Source organism: Zosterops lateralis, assembly GCF_965231275.1.
Source record: "Zosterops lateralis genome assembly, chromosome: 18".
Lineage (NCBI taxonomy): Eukaryota > Metazoa > Chordata > Aves > Passeriformes > Zosteropidae > Zosterops > Zosterops lateralis.
Genome location: NC_139778.1, coordinates 4,458,462 through 4,481,824, shown reverse-complemented (window position 1 = coordinate 4,481,824; position 23,363 = coordinate 4,458,462). Strand labels below are relative to the sequence as shown.

Sequence of the window (23,363 nt, the reverse complement as noted above, 5' to 3'; positions counted from 1 at the left end):
GTTTTCTTTTTAGGTTTCATCATCAAACTGGAGGCAAATACAATTGGATCAACTTCAAAAACTTTTTCCCCCCCATAATAGTCCTGGCTTTTATTTCAGGTCTTTTACACAAAGCATCACAATGGCACCACAGGGTTGAGGCTGAGTCACTCACACAGCAAAGGCATTGCTGCCATCACTTGGTTTCTGTTCAGTGACCTGGGAGACAAGACTTGGCCTGGAATTTCTATCCCTAATCTCTCACCTTCCCCAGCAGGGATGACTGGAACCTGTGTGGAAGCTTCAGATCACTGGCACAATTACCAAACTGAACAAGCAATATTCACTCCATCTGTCCTTGACTCACTTTAAATTCCCATTCAAAGAGGGACTGCCAAATGCAATTTAAGAAAAATTATCTAAAACCACACTTCAAGACAAGAGTGGGTTCAATCAAAACTTTCAGAATGAGGAAGTCTTTTCAGATGTATCTGCTCTGAGCAATTCTTCAATCAACAAGTTCCTGAGCCAGGATCTGTGCTTGCAGGATCTGTGCTGCACAAATCTGTAAATACCTGCAGATGTGCCAAAATGCTGCCTGGGAGTGCTTGTGGAATAGATTTTAATATTACTGAAATTAAAATCATTCTTTTCTGAAACATCTGCAAACTCTCATGATTTCACACTGGAATATCTCACCCATGTTTATCCCTTCCTAAACTGAACACTTTCCACAAGAGCTCGGGGTGGAAGAGCTGGGACATGCCTTTTTTATTATTCTCATTAGAATCCTCATTAGCATCTTTGGAGATATCCACATTAAGCAGAGCAGTGGGATTGGGGGAGCCACAGCTTGTGGGCACAGAGGGTTCTGCAGCACCACACAGGGACACTGCCAGTGCTCAAAGCTCCCAGTACAGCAAGGAATGTGCTCCAACCAGCAGGGAGCTGGAATATGAAAGCATGGATCTGATCCTGGTCCAAGAACGCCAGGTGAGACATGCAAATTGTATTTGATTAATGTCCTGGCTGTCAGACAATGAACAAGTAACAAACTTCTACATGGACTCGGGAGTCAAGGATTTTATCCAGACCCTTTCAAGGCTGCTTGTCCCGCTTCAGGAAAGTTAAAGTATTCCAATATAGACTCACTTGGAGCCCTGTGCACTCTCAGAGCAACACCCAGAGCAGCAGCCAGGGCAAGACTGAACAGCACAGGGGAAAATGAACCCAAAAGACTTCCAGCAACTTACTTCTCTTGCTCAGTGAACATATCAAAACAGCCATTGGCCAGCAGCTGGTCCAGCATTGTCAGGAGAGGTACAGACACCCTGAGGAAAGAAAATGATTCAACAAGGTAAATCCACTTTTTGGCATGCAGATAGATACTATTTTTAATCAGAAGCAAAGAAAGAAACTTCCTACATAGCTACACATAGGCAAATGAGAACTCTGATTTACACAGTACCTTGTGTGTGTTGGCTGAACAGGGACATCCCCTCCCAGCCAAAAGGAAAAAACCTAATTAACAACATGCCTGTTTTATATTGCAGGGTTCTAAAAATACAATTGACAGTATTAGCAAATATTAATCTGTTTTCTAGAATATAAACAATGTATTCCACAGACTGTATCAGAAGTTACAGCACCAAACGAACCAACATATGTCACTTGGAATAACCATGGCCATGTTTCCAACACTTGAGGAACAAAATAAAAATGCAATAGTGACAGAACAAGGGGAATGGCTTCAAACTAAAGAGAGTAGGTTTAGATGGGATATTGGGAAGAAATTCTTCCCTGGGAGGGTGGTGAGGTCCTGGCACAGGGTGTCCGGACCAGCTGTGGCTTCCCCATCCCTGGAAGTGTCTAAAGCCACATTGGATGGGGCTTGGAGCAGCCTGGGATGGTGGAAGGTGTCCCTGCCCATGGCAGGGGACTGGAATGGGATGAGCTCCGAGTCCCCTGCAACCCAACCCATTCTACGATTTAAACACTTGAATATGCAAAATATTTTGCCATCACTCCTTGGTTATGTATTTTACCACAGGTCCTGCTGTACCGAACAGCTCCTAAAATCAAATGCATGTGCCTTCGACATTCATTAGATGTGTCACACATCTGACTTCCAAAAGCTGCTGAAGGGAAAAAAGTCAAGGAAAACCATTACCGGTCATTCCGCAGGTTGTCCTCAAAGACCCTGAGCAGCGTCTCACAAAAACCCTCCAAAGCACTGGGGTCACTCTGGATTTTCTTCATGTAGTCAAACAGGCTCTGGGCAGAGTATCTGAGCTGCAACAGAAGGAACCTCTGTGAAGGTTCTGGTTTCCTTTCTTCCTTGCCAAGGTTGGGGTTAATACATGGGAAACATTGGTTTCGTGTTTCTTTTCTCTTTACAGACTCACAAGCCGTGAGCTCTAACTAGCAAGGTAGAGAAATGAGGTAAAATGGAGTACCTCTAACTCTTTCCAAGGTTATTTAAGTGATAATCACCCAATAACAAGGTGACACCTGTATTATTTATATTTCTGATCCAATAATGACCACCCAAGGCCCACAATGGGACCTTTTTCACCCAAATACAGACAACCACCCAAACCCATGAAGAAGAAGGTGAAGAAGAAGGACTTAGACAACACCCTAAATCCTCCATCTTGACTCACATCTATTGCTATATACTAAAATCTTAAATCTTAAGTTTTTCACCCTCTGAGATCACACAATACTGTTCAAACCACACACCCACAACCCCAGTGCCATCACTCAATCTCAGGAGCTGTTCCATGGCCTCAGGGCAAATGTGATACTTGCTTGAGGGTCATAGCCTTTTAACACAGAAAGCTTGAAATTCTCAGCCTCCAGGGTTCCAACAAATCTCCAGTGAAGGACATGGAAAAGCCACTGGCACACACAAACAGGGGCTCCAGGAATGTCCTGTCCCTCCCAGCTGAGCACAGCTGCACTGGGATCACTCCTCCAGCAGCAGAAATCAGTAACAACACCAAAAGGACCATGGCTGTTTTACCTGCACTAACTCATTTTCAAGGAAAGTTGTTTTGGGGTTTTTTTTTAACCTTTTTAAGTTTGCCACTGCAGGACAAAAGGCCACATTAAAGGCTTGTTGTTTTCTTTCTCTCAAAATAAAACATCCTCAAACCACTGTGATTATCCTGCTTCACTTCAGATAATGATACTGTTATGACTCTGCAGGAGCACACCAGGACCTCACCAAGCAGTATTTATTAAACAGCTGATGGAACTGAACCATGCAGACGAAGCCACACAAACCACCAGCAAAATCAGGTTAAAAATGACACACAACTCAGAAAGAAACACTGACTGTGGGTTTAACTGCATTAAGCTGATCAGGCAGCTCTGCAAAATGGCAGAGGAGAGGTCAGTGGTGCTGCTCAAGGCTCAGCTGGACATGGTCCATGGGGTCACACTGGCCATCATCCATCACAGGCTGCAGCATCACTGAGTTCCCCACAGTTCAGACGGATATTGGGAAGAAATTCCTCCCTGTGAGGGTGGGCAGGCCCTGGCACAGGGTGCCCAGAGAAGCTGTGGCTGCTCCTGGATCCCTGGAAGTGTCCCAGACCAGGATGGACAGGGCTTGGAGCAGCCTGGGATGGTGGAAGGTGTCCCTGCCCATGGAGGGTGTGGAATAGGATGAGTTTTAAGGTCCCTTCCAGCCCAAATCACTCCCAGATTCCATGATCTCCAGGAGTCTCTGTGCTTGCCAGGCCAGCTGCTCCCTCAGGGACCTGCTGTGGGAGGGAAGCAGGCACAGCCTCTCTGGGAATCCCCTTTTCCTCACAGGCCTGACCATTTCATCAAGGAAAAAAAAAATAAATACTGGATGAGGATGAGAAACGTCACAAGTGTCTTCTCAAAAGCAAATTAGAGGAATCTCTATTTAAACATTTTATCTAACAAAGCTCATATCAGTAACATTTATGGGTGAATCAGTACCCAAGAACAAAAAACATTTTATCCTTGGCTCAAAACTCTGAACTATTTTCCCAAAGCTTTAGCCTGCAAACAGCACAGCCCAGCAATCCTGGGAAGAAGCAGAGTGTGCAACATTAACACTTTGTTCTGTACTGAAACATCCTGGGCAATGCAGGAGCAGAAAATGTCTTTAAAAAGGTCAAGCAGTTTAGAGAAATTCTTCAGTTATTCTGAGTTTGAGAATAACAGTCAAATCTCAGTAAAATCTGTACAAGGCAGCTACACTGAACTGAACCCAGTGTGGTTCTTTCACTGGTGTGTGGCCCAGTGTGCCCAGTATAAACTGGGCCCTGACACTGAAAGTCTTCACAAGATAAGAGAGATTTCCTGGAAATTCAAAACCTGCCGAATTATCATATGCTACCCTTTAAAACAATCTGTGCATTTAAGACTAGTATAAACAAAGAAGAAATATTTTGTCTTAACACCTTCCAAGTGCAGAGATCAACACCAAGCAGAAGAAATTCTATCTCAGAAAAAAAAAAACTTAAGTGGTGTCATTTTCTCTCCTATTCCTTTTGTCTCTTAAACTACCTCAGAGATCTCACACCATTTTTTTTTTTTTTTGAGGAAGCTGAACGACTCAGTGCTTTCTCTGCAGATCCAAATGACTTGAAAAGGCAAGAAAGGGCATGAAAAGTAAAGGGCAACAAGCACAGCTCCAGGTGGGGTGTGTCAAACCAAGGCAGAGCAGCAGGATATCAGAAACACTGGAGAACGAGGACAGCACAAGGAATTAAACAACACAAAAGCACAGGTGTGGATAATCCATCATGTAACTACTTGAGAGATTGAAAAATGGGGCATTTTCCCAATACTGGCAGAAACTCCAGCATAACAACATGACATGAGCAGGTTAAATCCTTATTTCCTCCTCAGGTGAACTCCTTTTGTCCCAGCCTCAGTATCTGAGCTGTAATCTTAACTGCTCCTGAGTATTTGCAGGGAAGAATATTTCCAAATGTCTTCCTCATCTATGCAGAACACAAATTCACACTACATCAAACGTGGGACATTTACCTTTCCCTGGGGTTCCACAAGGACTGGGAAAGGAAATTAGGAGGTTAATGGGCTGGAACTGGGACAACTTGGGATACAAATTTAAGAGGAGGCCTGAGAATGACCTTGTTCTTATGAAACAGCAAAACCAGGGTTTGCCAAGGCACGACTCCCCCAGCACTGAAGCCAAGAGCAGATCCTGCAGCAGGAGATGCACAGTGCAGAGAACAGAGCTCAAAGGCACCCTCACCTGAGGACAGAATTCAAATCTTGAAGACTGAACCTCCTGAACCAGGGCACAAGGATGAGAACTCAGCTCCAGCAAGCTCAGAGGCACTTGCAGCTCTGGGGAGGTGCCTGGTGTGATTTCTACACAAACCTTCATGCAACTGTTCTCAGTCAGCTTTGCAAAACAGGTTATTTTGAGGTTATTTAGTGTTCTAAAATCAGTCTTAAGGCAACAGGTGGGACTGATATGGTCAAAAAGAATGAGCTTGGGCATCCAGTTTGTAAGAGAGCATCTGTTACATCTAAAATCTCAGTCACCCATCAGTGAATAAGACACCTGATCCACATCTACAGGCTCTGGTTTGTACTTTGCAGCAGTGATACCTTACATGAAGTAGGAATATCATAATTCACACTACTTTTTTTTCTGTAAGAAAAGAATGCCTGGAATTATTCTCAAGTGTATTTTGCTCAAGAACTCTCAACCAAGAAAAGAGGATTTGGGGCCTGTTTCTTCCACCAAATATGCATTGATTTGCATACAATTTGTCCCAGGAACCAGATGTTTTAGAATATCATCTACTAACATCCCAATTTTTTTGTTTGTGAGATCTAACACAGTAACATAGCTCTGGTACTGCCTGGGAGGAACTTGAAGGGTTCAAAATATGTTGTTCCTTTTTTTTTTTTTTTTTTAAAAAGACTTTACTTACAATTTCTATACCATTTTAAAATGCATTTTTCACTCTATAGTGGGGAGGGGGAATCACGGGACATTCTGCTCTTCAACAAAATTTTGACTGTGATGTAGTTCAACAATAATGAAATTATATCAAAATTATATCCTGACCCCTGCAACTGCAGGGTGTGTGCACTGGAGAAAGACCAGCATTGTACATCTGATCTGCACAGACTGAGGGGTTTTATGCAGCCATAAGAAATATGCATCACTGTGGGCCAGATGTATAATTAGAAGATTCTTTTACACAGAGAAAGTGCCCTTTGAACCATGGTGATGGAGCAGAGTGCCAAATCCCACAGGGAATGACATCTTCTGTTTTCTCAGATTATTTCCAATGCTTGAGCTACAATTCTTCCAGCAGCCCCACTGCCACCAAAACACTTCAGAGACCCCACACGGCTCATTCCAGAAAATCTCTTTAAAAAGCCAAACAAAGAGCTACTCTTGCTAAATATACTGCAGAGCAATTTTAGCTGCAGCCAAACTGCCACTGACCACGGAATTACAAGAGAGCCTTTCTCCTGGTAATTCCCTGAGATGACTAAAAGACAAACTGACATTTGAACTCAGATTGTCCTGCAGTATATACAAGAATCTTCTTTCTGATTTCCATGTCCATGTGTGTATGCGCACAGATGTTTTTGAAGTGAGAGAGGGAAGAGAGTCACAAGAACACACACACATTACTGCAAGAGCACATATTCCAATAATCCTTTTCCTCCATCCCAGATTTTAAAAAGCTGCGTCTTTCATATGGATTTAATAGGATTGTTCTTAAAATATTCTATCAGTGTCTCTGGATATTGAGCAAAAGAATGCAATAGGCTTTGACAGAGTAGTTTGAATACCAGTCATTGTAAAACACATCAATTCTAATTTTTATATCACATTTTAGATATTAAAAATAATTCACCACACACAGACAATCCCAAGTGTAAGTGCCCTCCCTTGCCTTTCCAGCTGACTCAAGAGAGAATTAGGTCATCTTCCTCCTAAAACCCCTGAGAATATTTTAGCCACAACAAGCCTTTAATGTCAAAAAAACTGGAGGATCACAGAAAAGTTAACATTTCACAGTTTGAGAACACTGTAGAAGTTCTCCCTTAACACACTGGCAGATGGTAACAAGGGCAGGGAGCTGCTTGTAACTGAACTGTTCCAACTTTTCACAACTAAATGCAACCAGGACTTAAAAAAAAAATAAAATTGAATAAGAATTTTCCTCTGACCCCAGCTAGCAGCCAGAATGTCTGTTTATCCAAAACTTTCCTCCTTTTTATACTTAAGACAAATAACTTTGGTTTTGGTGGAGCCTCCTATAATTAACTGTGTTTGACTGAAAGCTGAATTTCATGTGCATGTTTGCTATTAAAGAAATCTGTTAGGAGTTACATAGTCTATCTGATAATTACTGTCACAAACCAACACACACATGTTTTCAGAGTTTTAAAATAGCCATTTTCATCTAATTAGTTGCCATTTTAGAAACATGAAAATGCTCAGAATTGGTTTAAATACAAGAGACTGCACAGACATGGAATACTCTGCTCCATCAGACCCAAAGGCTCACAGACATCTCTTGATCCCACGAGCAGAACCCACAGCCCCAGGCCAAAAAGCATCACTGGGACTGACAAGGGGAAGTTCCAGGTGATTTTAACTCTTTTCTGTGACCCAGCAGGAGCTGTTCCCCCTCCACAAAAACTCTGTTTCTCAGCACTTTTCACTTTTCTACCAGTTTTCTTAATTTGAGATGGAAATCTTAATTAGAAACATTCTTAACCACTGTTGGGATGCTGACTCACAGCCTCCTCCTCATGTTACAGGACCATTGGGATTTAAAGACTTAACTGACACTCCAAAATAGTCTGTTACTGGTCTGATATTTCTCTGTGGTTTCATACTGAACCATGTCCTTACCCTTAAAATTGTCTTCTTATATTTTACATATTTGGTTACAACAAATCAAAAAACTTTATACGCCAAATATCTGGAAACCAAGGCTTCTGAAACTACCCATGCAAGTTGTAATATAAGGACAGAAGGATACACTAAAATTATAAGAAAGCAGGGAAAATTTTGGCAGCATAGCAGACCGCCAAAGCCAGTGATAAAGAGACTGTTCATGCCAGAAGAATGAAATAAGGATTGCAAAGCTCAGAGGATTGAGACAGACATTTGAATGATATTTCTTGGTAATGGAACTTCTGACTGGTATTTTAGTGGAAAATGTATCAAGAATAATTAAAGAAAGAAACTTATGCAACTGTTAACATATATAGACAACTAATAGTTAATACACATGAACTGGATTTCAGCTCATTTGAGAAGAGCAATCCCCTTGCACTCTGATCCCAGCTGGGAGAGTCAGCACAGGGCTGGGATTTGTGGGGATGGAACAAATCTCCAGGCCTGGAGAGGAGGAACAAAGCGCCCTCGCTCCTTGTTCCCAGTGTGCTCAGCAAGTTATCCAATGAAAGGCAGGAAGGCAATGAGGTTTAGAAGCAGAGTGTGCTCTCACCGTGGTCTCAGTGAGTCCCCCCACAGACACAGAGAGCCCCAGCAGCACGTGGTACTGGTAGGCTGGGAGCCCCAGGAGCTGCGTGATCCGAGGGAAAGCCTCCGACGCCGCATTCCAGTTCAGCGTATCCTTCTCCCACCTGAAAGGAGAAGGGAAAGAATCATCTTGTGTGGGTGCACTGCTTTGCCTCTCCCCACACTGCTCCTCCACACCAGTGAAGAAGGTCTGTGAATTAGCTAAATATCAAAGCAAACATTGGTCTTGGAGCATATGGGGAAAATATAAATCAAAGCTTCAGCCACTGCCAGTAAAGTGAAGGGATCTTCAAATCCTTGTTCTGATCCAGGTAAGAACTGCAGTTTCCTTTCTCCGGGTACTACTGCCTAAATTCAGAAAACATGTTTCTTTCTGCAGTTTCATCCTGTGTTCTCTCCCACCAGCAGCTACTCAACAGAGCTCTCCCAGAAAAGCCAACACACTCTCCCAGCACTGCTGGTGCTGATGATCAGCAGCCTCACAGACAGAGCACTGGGAGTCACAGCAGGCTGAGGTTCTCCCAAACACAGAGCTGGATGCTCCTCACTCCCATCAGGTATCATAATCACCACTCAGGAATGAGTTGCTCTCACTCTTGCTTTAACTAGAAAGTCCATTTTGGAAAACTATTGCAACTAGAGCTTGGTTAAAACAATATAATTCATGAAAAACTATCATTATGATCAATGTTTCCCAGTTGAGAAAAGAAGTATGTTCATGCATATTCATAGGACAATTCAATGAAATCCTGACAAACACCACCAAATGTTCCTCCAGGCAGATATTGGGCATTTGGGCACAAAATTTACATCAGATTGCTTGGTTTAGGTGTAACTGTGTGCATTTACCTTCTGCTTTCATTGGTTTAGGATATTTTTCAATACCTTACCTTGGAAATATCCTCTCTAGCTCCTCTCGATGAGGGATGTGTGGAACTGGAGGATGGTCGAAGTGCAGAAGAGTGAGGAACACAGATCCTGCATGAGCTCGGAATTTATCTATCTTTTCAGCTGACTGTTGAGCCAGCCAGCACATAATCTGCTTGCAGCTATAAAGAAGAAAACAATTAATCAGAAAATTGAAGTGCTAGAATGTGTATTGAGATTTAAATTGTTTCAATTAAATGAATAAGAATGATCCTACTAGGAAAGTATTCTGGTTTAACTCTTCAGAATGGACATAAAAGTGATTTAAGACATCCACGTGGTGACAGAATCTTGAGGCTTATCTTCCACAGATCAATCAATCAAAAACCAGCATGACATTAATGTTACAGAGTATTTTATCTACCTTTTACATATATTGCCCCACATTTAATCCAAAAAGATAACAAAGTGCTTTATGGCTTGGCTGAGCTGCTACATTTCAGATGGAAATAGAGCAGAACTTGGAGAAAAGCACATTTTGAAGTAGAAAACTGCACATGTAGCAGAGGATAAGGTCTCTCCTATATCTCATATACACCAAATAAATAACTTCTTCAATTCTGGCTAGTTTTTAACAATATCCTATTTTGTTTATGTTCACAACTAAACTTTCAGCTACAGTCCTGTGTCCCACAAGGCCCTTTACCCTTCAGAAAGGGATACTAATGATAGAAAACCAGCTAAAATTCCTTCATTCCTACATCAAGGCCTAGAATATTTAGCAAATGGGATCCAGCTGTCAGGAATGCTTTTCTCAGTTCCATATGGACAATCTGTGTATAAACAGATGAACAGGGGGAAAGCCCTGAAAATGGGCACTAGTGAGCAGTGTATTCTTATAGAATCCAGTGCTCTCCTTCCAGGTGTCCTTCAACAATTGGGTTTTTGTCAATTAAAACCCAAACCATGTAGATGTTCACCCAACTACTGGCACACTCTGTCTAAAAACCAATACCACTATCAGGGAAGTTTTGCTGCAGCTCAAGCTATGTTTTAAAAATGGAACTTATTATTAAATCTTTTATTATTAGGAGTACCATATCATGAAATTAAAAACCAGGAACTCAGTGTAAATTATTTTTATTTCCTTACTAATAATTCTGCAGAGAAACTAATCCAAACTCATGCTCACATTTGGTCACATTCCAAATTAATGATGTGATGCTCTGGATAAGAGGGCAGGTTTGCTTTCTGTTCCAGGGAACATTACTGGGAGGCGGCAGGTTTAGCCCAAATCCCACAGCTGTGCTGCATTTCTCCTTTCCTTTCCTTTCCTTTCCTTTCCTTTCCTTTCCTTTCCTTTCCTTTCCTTTCCTTTCCTTTCCTTTCCTTTCCTTTCCTTTCCTTTCCTTTCCTTTCCCCTTTCTTTTCCTTTATTTCCCTTCCTTTTTTCCATTCCTTTACTCTCCAAACCAGATGCAACCTCCTCCACATCTGCATGGGCTTGATGCACTTGTGTCAAAGTCCTGTCCCACTCAATAAAGGAGTGAGCACAGAGTGTCCAGGCACTGCCTGCATTCCTGCAGGGCCTGGTGCAGCTCTGAGAGCTCAGCCCCAGCAGCAGCACAGCACATACATGTTGGCATGAATCAGCTCTGCCTCCTTCTGCACCAGCAGCAGCGTCACTTCCATCAGGCTGGTCATGGCAGCTTCCCGCACCCTGTGGAGACACACACACATCAGAGGAGCTCCAGCAGCACTTATTGCAATAAATACATCAGCCAGGTGAAGACACCAGCATAAAATTCCCCATGACAACAGCAATGACCTCTGAGAGCAACTCCCATATTTTGGGAGGACAAGAAGTGTCCCCCCAGTCCTGTTCTGTGAACCAAAGTCCACATTGCACTGAGGGTCCAACAGTCACCCCTGCCTCAGCAGCCTGCTTTGGATTCCAGCCACATGTCAGCAGGCTTAGTCTTTATATTGAGAAGGTTAAAGCTGAAACGATTAGTAATATTTCGTGTGCATTTAAACTGAAGTGCTCTGTCTGCTTCAAATTATTTTCCGAAAAGGCCGACCCACATTTTGACAGTCAGATATTGAACACTGTTAAGACTGTCACATTCTTGTAAATTTTCAAGCTTAATATTTCCAACATTAAAAACAAGCTGTGACTCAAGAGTGGCTTAAATCTCTATGCTAAACAATAATTAATTTAATTAAATGTTTGACCAAAGTAACACTAAGTTGTGCTTGAAGTGAGTCTTATATAGATAATGATCTGCTCCCTTCAAAATGTCTAAATACAATTTTTAAAAAAAGTATAATTTCAGCTAAAAAAAAATCAGTCTGCTTGTTCTAAACCACATCTTGTCAATCCATGAGTTTTTAAAAGTGGTTCCTTCCTTAAGACAAGGGCAATACCTCAGTGGGTTACATGACCCTGCACAAAACCAGGCCCAGCATGTTCACTACAGCAGTAACTCAGAGTAGTGTCATCCTTTCTCAGTAATAGTTTTTTAAAAAAAATGAAAAAATACAAATATTTGAAAAGGCCTACCAGCCTTCTATGAAAAGAAATACTCCCCTTGCTGATATCCAACTTGAAAATAGTTGCAGGTGCAATCTAAAACTGGGTGGGACATTTGTTATAATGGTAAAAAAGGTAAATTACATCATTTTTTCCAAAGCAGCTTAAAACAAGTCTGGCAGTCTTTCATCAAGGTTATGTTTTACTAGTTTTTTGTATCATATCTGACTTAGATATTCATGTCTAACACCTGTAGACAGATCAGACATGTCCCAGCAAACAATCTGTCAAAACAAAGGTGAAGTTTGCATATGCAGAGTCAAGTTGGTGAAACTTTCCCACAACTCTATTAAAGAAAGACAAAAATTACACAAAAAAGACAAGGTCTCTCCACAGAAACTGCATTTCTCTCCATATCTTTTCATCTTATTCACTGGTTTAGAAGAAATAGAATGAGCAAGCACTGATATTTGAGAGGCCACAAAAGCCTTCAGCAGCCAAGGGTTTGCCATGAGAAAGGATCCCCCTTCCCCCTCTGATTTACATACTTCTTGACTTCATTTTGGCTGGAATTGCCCAAAGCAGCTCAAAAAAACCATATCTGGTGCTCAAAGCACATTTGAATTTTAATAGATGCTGGGATTTTAATTTCCTCAGGATTTCTTTGAAAGTTCCACTATGTTTGGTTTGGTTTGGTTTTGAAATTAAGGCAGAGATGAAGGATAAACAACAGCTGTGGGGAACTGCAGTGGGAGCTCTCAGATGTGGAAGTTAAGTTGAATACCTAATTACATTCAGCCAGGTCCTCATCTTCTTCAGTATCTCACCTGGCTTTGAAAACACCAAGCTCAGTATCTCTTCATTTTCTCTGTCTCCCCACCCTGTGTTATTGCTCTTGCATTTTCTGTCACCTACAGCCAGCCCTGTCTTGTGTTAGAGACACATTCACCTCCCTCCTGCTTCTCTGTCAGCAGGAAAAGCCAAGCTCCTTCCTTGTGGGAGCTGGAATGACCTGCTCCTGATCCTCACTAGTTTGCATCCTTGCTTCCTCTTCTAAGGAAATGTCAAACACCTCCTGATCTCTGATTTCCTGCCCTGTGTTACTATTTCCCTGTTGTGTGACAATTTTACCAACTGAGAAGCTGGATACCACTACAGAAAACAGGGAAATTCCAATCACACGAACCTCAGCTGAGGCTGAGAGCTGTCTGGACTATTTGTGACATGAACTTTCCCAACACGTTTGTAAATATTGCAGTGAAGTGCTAAAGGGACAAGGCTCAGCAGTTGCAGAACATGGCAGAGAAGTTATTTACAATTCTTGCAGCCCAGGCTGGAACTGCTGAGATCTGACACTGCCAGTGACTATCAGTGCACAACCAGCAAGGTCTGGCTGTGGTTTGACTGGTCCTTGCCCATGATCACAGGCAAGGAACAATCCAGCATGGGGCACACTGAAAAAAAAAAAGCCCAGTCACAGCTTTTCCCCCTACACAAGACAAGAGGTGGTTACAGGCTGTGCTGCAGCAGCTCCAATCCCATTTGGTTATTACAAATGTATTTCACAGCATCTGCCCTGTCCAAGCCTAACCAGGAATCCTGGAAAGGACAATGGCACTGTAATTAACTTTTTTCCCCCCTTGTTTTAAAGCAAACCTGAAGCTACCAGACGAAATAATGACATTGAAGTTAAGACTGAGTAGGAGTCTAAACAGGACATAACAAATCTGAGCCTAACTAGAAAGGTGCCAGGTTGGGCAGCACGTGTCACCATCCTGGGCTTGGCCAGGGACAGGCACAGCCACTTTCCTGTTCATACACCACTGCTGGAAACATCCTTCAAGGAAGAAGGCAATGACTGTCTACAGCTTTTATTTCATACAAACACTCTGCACAGATATGGCTGACACAATCCGCTCAAACACTCCACATGACTCAGTGCTGTTGGACAAGAACTTCTTCAATAAGCTGGGAAAATAAACTGTTTTCAATCAGCAGAATTATTTCTTACCAGTACTTTTAAGGCATTTGTCCCTTCCTGCCTGGAAGGTAACAAAAGCAGAGGCAGATACTAGATCTGAACTATCAATAGCTTGTTAATTTAAAATCCTGAACACACATCTCTGTACCCTGAGATACTCCATGTAGCTGCCAGACAGGTCAAATACATGTATTTTACCACTTCATTAGCATACCACACAAACAGTATCACCCACAGGTTAAACAAGGCTGATTCTTCATATCTAAAAGCAACATATATCTGTAGACTTTCAAATGAAAATTATGGATTCAGACAATAAAATTAAGCGGCCTTTTCAAACCCAGCATTTTACTCAAAATCAACTGGCAACAAATAAAAGACAATTAAAATTACCCCATCACATTCATTTACAGAGTTCATGGCTTCTCTATACTGAGTGTTACTGCTCTGAGGCTTCTACACAGCATCAAAAGTATTTTAAATCTGTTCCTAAACTAGGATAATTTAATGCTTTTTATTAACAAGTACACTTCAGGCTGGGCATATTTTGCTCACAAATATGTGCAGAAAAGTACCCTGACAGGAGTAACTTTGGTTTGTAGGATCCATATTTCTATGCTGTGTAATTCCACAGGATGGGATGAATAACATGAACTCTTCATGATGTCTCCCATTCAAAGCTGGCAGGAACTTCCAATCAGTAAGTGCTGGCACATCCCCAGTTAGAGCTTCTTTGGAAATGAAACACAAACTCAAAGAAGGACATGAGCCTTTACAGTCATGAATTTTGAAATTGCCTTTCCAGATCACTGTTATTGAAGGAATACAGCGCATTCAGAGGGATGCAGTGTTACACACTGAATCTTCTTTGTATATTGGGGGACCTTGAAGACTGAGGAATGCCATGAAAATAAGACTGCTATAGATTAAATATTACCACGATCTTATTAATCTTATTAAGTTAACTGAACTTATTTAATCTACCTATGCCACAGTTTTCACATCAGCAGACATATTCCTATAGATTTATGATTTATTCTTACAGTCTCATATCTGAAATCATTGAAACCCTAAACTTACAAAAGATTCGGTGATGCTGCAGCACAACTGAGAGTTTTTGTTTCTCTCAGCAGCTGCTCCCTCTCCTGGCAAAAAATCTCCACAACAGGAATGTGCAGCAGGAGAGATCAGGCAGGACCAAATGTGTTGTTTCAAATAAAGAGAAATTTTATGTTTTAAATCCTGTTTTGCAACTGAATACATTCCTGGTATTCGCTAAAAGGAACTAATGTCACCCACAGAAGCAGAAAAAGGCTTAACTTTGGTTTTGAACATATCAGTGTCCATGTTCCCAACGTCTGAGGAAGGACAACCAAAACTTGTCAGCCTCATCTTTCCTTTCCTACTTCTCCTCCTGCTGTACATTCCTAATTCCTACCTAGCCTCAAATCTCCAAAGGCTCGGAGCTCATTTTTCTAAGAGGTTTAGAAAACCCATCAGGTTTTCACTAGACACCAAACGTGGCCCTGTGTTTCATCCCCACCTTACCATCCTCCAACGTCCCCCCGGCTGTCAGTGGTGTAGTCAGTGACACCAGTGAGCAGCGTGGCATAAATCTGATCCACGTTCTCCCTGCAGACATATTCCTGCTGGGATCCATCTCCCTTCACACCCGCTGTCTGGCAAACCCTGAAAAATAAAAAAAAAAAGGAGGAAAAGAAGGGATGATCAAGCAAGATCGAGCTTTGTTACGCTACACCTGGAACATCGGCTGCAGATGGAATGAGGAATATTTCTGTGCCTGAGGATTTCTGAGCAGTGTTTGGGTTCAAGGGAACACTGGCAAAGCTAAAATCTCAGCAGGGAAGTAGGATGCTTTCAGATCTATAACACTGCAAAAAGGAACATGCTTCCATATATGTCAGCCTCTGAACTCTCCTTAAAATGAAGTCAGGAAGAAAAGCACAGGGCCAACACAACAAGCATCAAACTTGATATTAAACTTCTTTACCTTCTTTACATGGGGTTTTTAGCAGTGTAACAGTTTAAGAGCATCAAATATTAATGTATGCTATTAACTACATCGTGACATTCAACATAGAAAATATTCCTTTAAATATAAGGCACAATTACTTTAAATCAATTCATTTTTTTTTTGAGATTGCGGAAAAAAACCATATATTCTTCCTCCTCGGTAAAGCTCATTAAATTGCAGCCCGTGAGAAAGGCAAACATTAAAATATACTCTAGGTAGTCAGTTAACTGATAAAAACCTGACAGCACCATCAGAGAGCTGTAGTCATAGTCAGGTGTGTAGTAATCCTCTGAATCAAAAATAAATTGAGTGATGGAATATGCAGTCAAGATGTGTGTGTGTCAGTGTAACTGATTTCAAGACTCATGCTCCCAGCAGAATGAACAAGAGAAAGCTTCTACAGAAAGGTTTAAGATTAGCCAAAAAGCAGGGATGAAAAACCTACTTTGCAATTGCTATTAAGGCATCTCTCCTGGCTTCAGCAAAGCTCACGTCTTCAGGGGAAATTACTGTAACTTTTTTTAGACCTTCTAAAACCTGAAAAAATACAAAGATTGAGATATATAAATCCAAAGCATTTTTTACTATGCTAAATTTAGATCTCACAGTAAAATGAGTTCAACCCTGTAGGAAAGAACCAGGCAGGCAGCAGAGTTTGGATTCTCAAATCCAAAAGCCTGCACATCTCTCTCTTCCCTTGGACAAAGTCCCAAAGCAAAGGGATAATTCAACCTCTGGCTTTTCCATTAACACGACTAAACATTAATTACCAGAAACTATGGCAAGCTCAACTCAGGATGGTTTTCTGTACATTAGCATCCAAACCCCTTTTACAAAGACCTTTAATTATGATCATTATTATTTATTTGATTACTGTCACAGGTTTCACTCAAAATGCCTTGTGCCCTCTTCTCATTACCATGATCCTGTTTTCTCACCTGTTGGAGCCTGCCCTTCAGCAGAAATCTTGGAAGGGCCCCAAGAGCTCGTGAAAAGCCACAACGAATCATTTCCTCTGAGTTTTGTAGTTCTGAAACGTACTGTGTCACCAGTTCATCTGGAAAAAATACAATTGCAGCGTGAAAAGCAATCACTACATCGTTATAATTTCATATTTGGCTAAGGAAAAAAAATAAAGAAAAGATCCCCTGAATGAAGCAGCTGGAAAATTTTTGTAATTTGTTAAATTAAAATCCAGAATACTTTTATTTTCTACAGGAAAAGGATAAAAATTTTAAGATGTCCACTTTTACATGAATGAATTCATATTTTCTGTCTAAAAAATCTCTGTATTTAGAGTAAGCCTATTATTTCAGAGAGAGAAAAGACAAACTTCTTAATTTTAAAGAGTTATCAAGTTTTAGACATCCAAATAATAAGTATAAGCACATTTCTGGATAAGCACAGGGGAGCAAATTCTTTTTATATTTATATGTCACCATTTTTATCATTGGATAAGTGCTCTGTGTTAGGCAGGAGATCCCCAGGTTTGTGAAGGTCAGTTATTTTAAGTTTTCCGTCAGAAAACTCCTGATTGGCGTCCTGTTTAAGTACACACACAGATCATACCTAAACACTGAGACAATTTCAGGTCATTTTGCACAGAGAGACATAAATGAAGGTCGGAGTTTTGGAGGAGAAAGCTCAAGAAGAAATTCCCCCTTTGGCTCTGTGTGCTGGCACAGGACCCAGAAGGGACAGCAGCCCTACAAACAGCAGCGGAGTCAAAAGGCACAAGAATAAATTCAGCTGGGCATGGAAAAAGGAGCATCATCAAACATGTGAAGTGGCAACAAGGATAAAATGAGGGTGTATGAAACAATAAGAGAGAAAGTCAGGAACAGGTTCACATTTCTGCTGCAGCCCTTATCTCAGACTTACAGACAATACTTCCCCATTTTTCACGTAAAACTCTCCTGTAAATTGCAGAGAAAAACAAAGTACTCCAGAAAAGCTTCTCCAAGACAGCTGCAATAAACAACTCTGATCCAGACAAGAGCAAGGTGGTCTTACTGATCCCTTTACTGCAGAGACACTTTTTAATCCTCAAAGAAAAAGAACCAGAGATCCTGGGAAGATTACATAATTGTGCCACTGCTTACTGTATCTAAGGGTGAAATGGTTGAGCAATATTTGCTAGAGGAAGAAAGAAGAGTTGCCATAAGAAACTCCCCATTCATCATAATTCATGACTGCTTCTTTCAAACCCCAGTGCTGTGGACAGGCCCCAACTTGTCCCTCCCATCAGGGACCCACCTCCCTGGCCAGAGGTGAGCAATACCTGCAGATAAGCACATCTATTATTTCAAACTTTCCAAACCACCAGGGTGTTAAGAGTCCTGAGGCCACAGGAAGATGCAGTGTTTGCTGTGACAGCAGGAAGATCTTAAACAACAGCGAGGCTGTGACAGTCTCCACTTGGAGTGATGGAAATTTCAGATTGACATTTTAGCCAAACGACACAGCAAGGAGCAAACAAGCAGCTCTTTACTTATAACCACTCAGTAATTAGAGTGGAAAGTGTAATGCAAATGTTAATATTCTTCTAAGAACCTTCAGCTTCATAAACCAACAGGGCCTATGAAGTGTCTACAATATTAATTCCACACAATCCATCCTGAAAGGATATTAAAAGAGAAAGTCAGCAAAACCAAACCAGAACACATTAAGACAAGAAAAGGAAAAACAAAGAGATGGTCAAAACAAACAGAGGCAAAAGTGAATCAGTAAAACTGAATAAAAGTGATTCAATAAAGACAGATTGAGAATGTCAAATTGCAAAAGCACTTTTGGTTGGTGTTTCCATTTTAATCATCAAGCAACAGTGAAATGCTGGTTAAATTTTACCAAAAGCTCTTTTTTCCCCCCCTTAATCTCCTTGATCATGTCCAGACCTGCTTTAACTGATTTATCTAAGGCACCTGCCCTGTACTGAATGTCTCCTGCACTGCAGCTTCCACACATACCCACATCCATCAAACACTGTGGGGAGGACTTTTACTACTGGATTGCAATCCCACAACAGACAGGTGTGAAATGTGTAAGTTTTATCAGTATAGAGATAAAATACACTTTTTTTTGTTTTGTTTTTTTAAAAGATGTTTGCATGGGTAATGACACTTCTGTTATCATATATGGAGCAGGGTCCAGTTCAGTTAAGGCCAAATAAAAGGGTACTCAAGATGGAGCTGACCAGAGAGTTTTCTAGAACAGAAAAATGGTCAATTCACAATTCTACTTCAGAAAGTCCAACGTGAAATTTTGTCTATATCTACAAATTTGACCTAATTGTGTTCCTAGACCATCCAGGCCACATTGCCATGGTCCCTTCAAGCACAAACCAGATGAAAAGTTAGCCTAAAATACAGGAAAAAACAATGAGGCTTCAGAAGGGTCTAAATGAGTATAGAAACAACACCTGCAGCCTGAATTTCCAGCAGATCCCTTCTCCTTCCTGACTTGGGCACCTGCCTGAGTTTTCCTGTCCATTTTCACACAAACTTGAAACTTCCATCCTTACATAAAATTTGACTTATCACCTTTTCAACTCATTTTTAGCTTGTTTGCTTGGACTCAGCTCTGCCTCCTCCTGCTCAGCACGTTCTGGTTTTACACAAGACCTTTTCCAGGGGCTGTGGGGATTTTATCTACCTTGGTACCAGATCACATCTTCCCATGCTCCCCATAAAGAATCTGGCAGACAAGGCCAAACTCCAGGAAGGAAAGGGTCATTTCTGGAGTCTGGGTTAGTTTGGGGTTTTTTTGTTTGGTTGTTTTTTTGGGGTTTTTGTTTGTTTGTTTGTTTTTGACAAAACCATAGAAATTTAGCACTATATAAAGTATTTTAAAAGCAGGATAGGCTGTTTTTATAGTTCAGCCTAATGTCTGTGGAGCATGGACTGCATGTAAATACATATGTGATCAATATCAAGTTCATTTTGGGAATAACTTTAAGACAAATGAATAGTAAGGTATTTTGTTACCTGATTCAATAATGGCAAAAATAGAAAAAGAAATCAATATTTTATTAAGTATATGTAAATTCACTGTCATATTCAGAAAATCCAGAATATAAATTGTTATTCTTAAAATATTTATCTGCACAATCCAGCAATTTATCTCTGATGGACATGATACAATCTGATCCTTGAAACAAAGACAGGTAGAAGAAAAGCAATATAAAAAAAGATGCTGATTCATATGCCCCTAAGAGAGGTTTAAGCCTCCTCCTGTACTGCTGATCCAAATACAAACACAGGGACTTTCACAAGCACATTTACCAGAACTCTGGGTGTCCTTTTTCTATCCTTTTCTTATCCCTCAGCAATTCTTCTCTAAATCAGCCATGATCTCTGGCAGAGTTTATCCAAATAGGATGTGAAAAAAGGTTCACTTTGTTACAATTTAGGATTTTAGAAACACATCATCTTTGTTTCTTTTTTTTTTACAGTATGGAATAGAAAAGCAACATGAATTTGCCTTGTATTCATTATGGTGGTACCTCCTATTCACCTCCACTCTAAAGCCAGCAAAACCCTGGAGACATTTCCTACACTTCCACTTTTTCAGACAACTTTCAGCTGTCAGTTATTTTTTCTTGAAGAATTTGAAGTTCCTTTCAAACCAGTGATGGCCCTCCCCATTCTGTGCAATCCCTCCCAAGTGCAAGTTTGGTCCAGCCCAGCATTCTGTGCCTCTGTGTTAAACATGAATCATTACCCTGCAGAGCTGGATCAGCTTCTCCCCTCTCGTTGATGTAAAATTCATTGCACAGAGCAGCCAGGGCAGACACTGCAGACTCCTGCAACAAAGGCACATAAATACATTTTACTCACCTCAAAAGTTTTTAGAATTTTTAAGGACAAAGAAAGTGGATTTAAAAACACAAAACCAAAAACAACCAAAAAACTAATTTCTGATACTGGCATTTCCTTTCTTATTATTTCTTTCCAATACCTGTTTAGTAAGGAAACTTATATAAAGAAAAAGCAGATTTTAATTTTATTCCTTCAATATGACCAGTAAGCTAAATTAGCATTTAAGACAATAACAGTAATGTATGAAATGTATTTTCAGCTCAGATGAAAGACCTCCAGGATGACACAGCATTACAAAACACACAAGTCAGTATTTCAGCTTCCATATACTGATCCCAGATTGACAAGGAACAAACCCCATTTCCTCAGGGAGCTACAGAAAGGAAACACAGAAAAGAACATGGACTGAAGGTTATAGACAAAAAACCCCAAACATCCAGGATCACAGGCTTTGTGTCCCGATCCTAATTGGTTTAGAAAAGCATCAATGGTTGTGTTTTATACATGAGCCTCCTCATTTTTAGACTGGTTTCAGTTACTCTTACAGAACTCAAATTAACTTAGTTGCTATTTCAGAAAGCACATAATCGTTTTTCTTATAGAATTTATGGCTAAATTATATTTTTCAGCTGATAATATAATGTTACCCAAAATTATAATAAATTTGAAAGCACACAAAAGCCATGCATTGTTCACTTCACGTTAATAGCAACAATACTTATTAACACTCATGTTCTCCAGGTACAAGAAATCTCAAATGTAACACAGAAATCCTGCCCAGCTGATTCATTCTGCCCTCAAAGACACCTCAGACAAGTTCTCTATGCAAAATAAAGGACTTGAAAGAAAACCAGCAGCCACCTAAAGAATATTCTAACTACCACAGGCATTACAGTAACAAAATATGCAGAATTATCAACAGCTGTAGATCAGGGACCTTTAAAGGCCAAATTATCCAACCTCTGCCATGGGCAGGGACACCTGGGACCAGACCAGCTTGCTCAGATATTTCACTTTCTAAATTAAATGTTTTTCACCTTAAATGTATGAAGTTAAACTGGAAGAGAATACTGAATGTCAGAAAAAAAATATATTGCTTTTCAACATCTTAAGTATTGCCCTTAAAATTATTTCTCTTTAAAATAGAAACAGAAATAAGTGAGAATTGCCATTTACTAAATACACTTTGCTCAGCTTTAACTGATGTTTACCAAACAAGCCAAAATTCTCTACAGCCTGTAATTAATTCTTCTAAGCTTTTGGTTTAGAAGTTCCAGTTATAAGACACACCAGCACTTTGAATAAATTGTTAATGCCAAAAGAATATCCTAAGAATTCAAATTTCTTTCTTTAATTTCCTTCAGTTTTGGATACACTCCAGTCTCCTCTGTCTCCCAAGAACAACTTTAAAAGATGAGCTGTGAAGTACCTGAAATGTCTTTTTATCTTATTACTAAAACCTAACACAGGATGTTAAATCCAGATTGTCTGTAAGCTCTAGCAGGGCAGACATAAAATTACCTTTATAATTCATCTGAGCCTTTAAGAGCACAAGATGAAACTGCCATGGGATTTCTTGGGAAAATTAAGGCAAATAATTGGAGGTGTTAAGGTGATGTAAATAAAACAGCATGAGACATAGCCATCAATGCATTTAATATTCAGAATCTGAGCAGTCTGAAGAAAAAGGAATTGCAGCAGAGTTTAATGGAAAAGTTAAGCCCCTTGTCCTGAATAACTCTGGTAACTCACAGCAATGTTCACAGAGCTACCAAACACTATCAGAACCTGAGACATCACCCAGAGCAGTTTGAACTCTCACAAGAGTTCTCTGAAACCACACATATTACAGGTACACCAAAACAGGAGCAAAACACCCTCTAAATGTGACCACAGAGCCACCAGGGAACAGCTTCCAGCACCATCAAGGGACTCCTCACCCTGTCCAGAGGGACAGACAAGAACAACCTTTGGGAAAACTGCTCAGGTATTGATCAGAAAGGCCCACTGAAACCTTGAGGAATTCATAATATACTTTTTTAATCACCCCTTCTGACATCTAAGTGAGAATGGTGAATCTAATCACCATTCTCACATCACACATCTAAGAAACAAGCATTCGAGAACCAATAAGATCATGGATAATCCATCAAAGAAAAGTAATCAATCAAAAAAATTATTTCTAATTCTGTATTTAATGTGACCACATGAAGAAGGAAAATTATTGTACCTTTATATGCTGTCGTGCAGCACTGGAAACAAGAGTGAGATGTCTCAGACTGTCATTTATTAACCACTGCCAACCTCCTGGAACAGCAAGGAACATAAAGAGTTTTAACTTTTCTTACTTTCTGAACTTCAACATTCTCCATTTAATTTTTCCATACATCAGCAATTATACAGATCAACCTGTGTCCTTGGTTTTCCAACCAAACAAGGCTGTGACTCCCAGTACATGGATTACCATGTCCACAGTGAACATCCAATCCCTGGTGATGTACTGAACATTCTATTTATTGTCAAGTTAACAGCTAAAAACCAAATCTTCAAATTGTATCAGCATCTGCTGCAATATTTGTCTATATTTTTGGTATTTTTAATGCGTTTGGCCA

At 40.5% G+C, this 23,363-nt stretch overlaps 1 protein-coding gene across 2 annotated transcripts in view; it reads right to left on the bottom strand.

Moving 5' to 3' along the window:
• The window catches only part of TBCD (tubulin folding cofactor D), a 116,931-nt gene that overhangs the window by 11,456 nt on the left and 82,112 nt on the right, over window positions 1-23,363 (bottom strand). For both annotated transcript variants that reach the window (XM_083874335.1, XM_083874334.1), the window contains exons 25-34: window positions 22,982-23,058; window positions 20,654-20,735; window positions 16,873-16,991; window positions 16,380-16,471; window positions 15,448-15,588; window positions 11,022-11,105; window positions 9,409-9,567; window positions 8,484-8,622; window positions 2,150-2,271; window positions 1,233-1,310 (exon numbers count right to left, since the gene is read on the bottom strand). In XM_083874335.1, coding sequence (XP_083730461.1) covers window positions 1,233-1,310; window positions 2,150-2,271; window positions 8,484-8,622; window positions 9,409-9,567; window positions 11,022-11,105; window positions 15,448-15,588; window positions 16,380-16,471; window positions 16,873-16,991; window positions 20,654-20,735; window positions 22,982-23,058 — 1,093 coding nt within the window. The remainder of the gene's footprint in view (window positions 1-1,232; window positions 1,311-2,149; window positions 2,272-8,483; window positions 8,623-9,408; window positions 9,568-11,021; window positions 11,106-15,447; window positions 15,589-16,379; window positions 16,472-16,872; window positions 16,992-20,653; window positions 20,736-22,981; window positions 23,059-23,363) is intronic.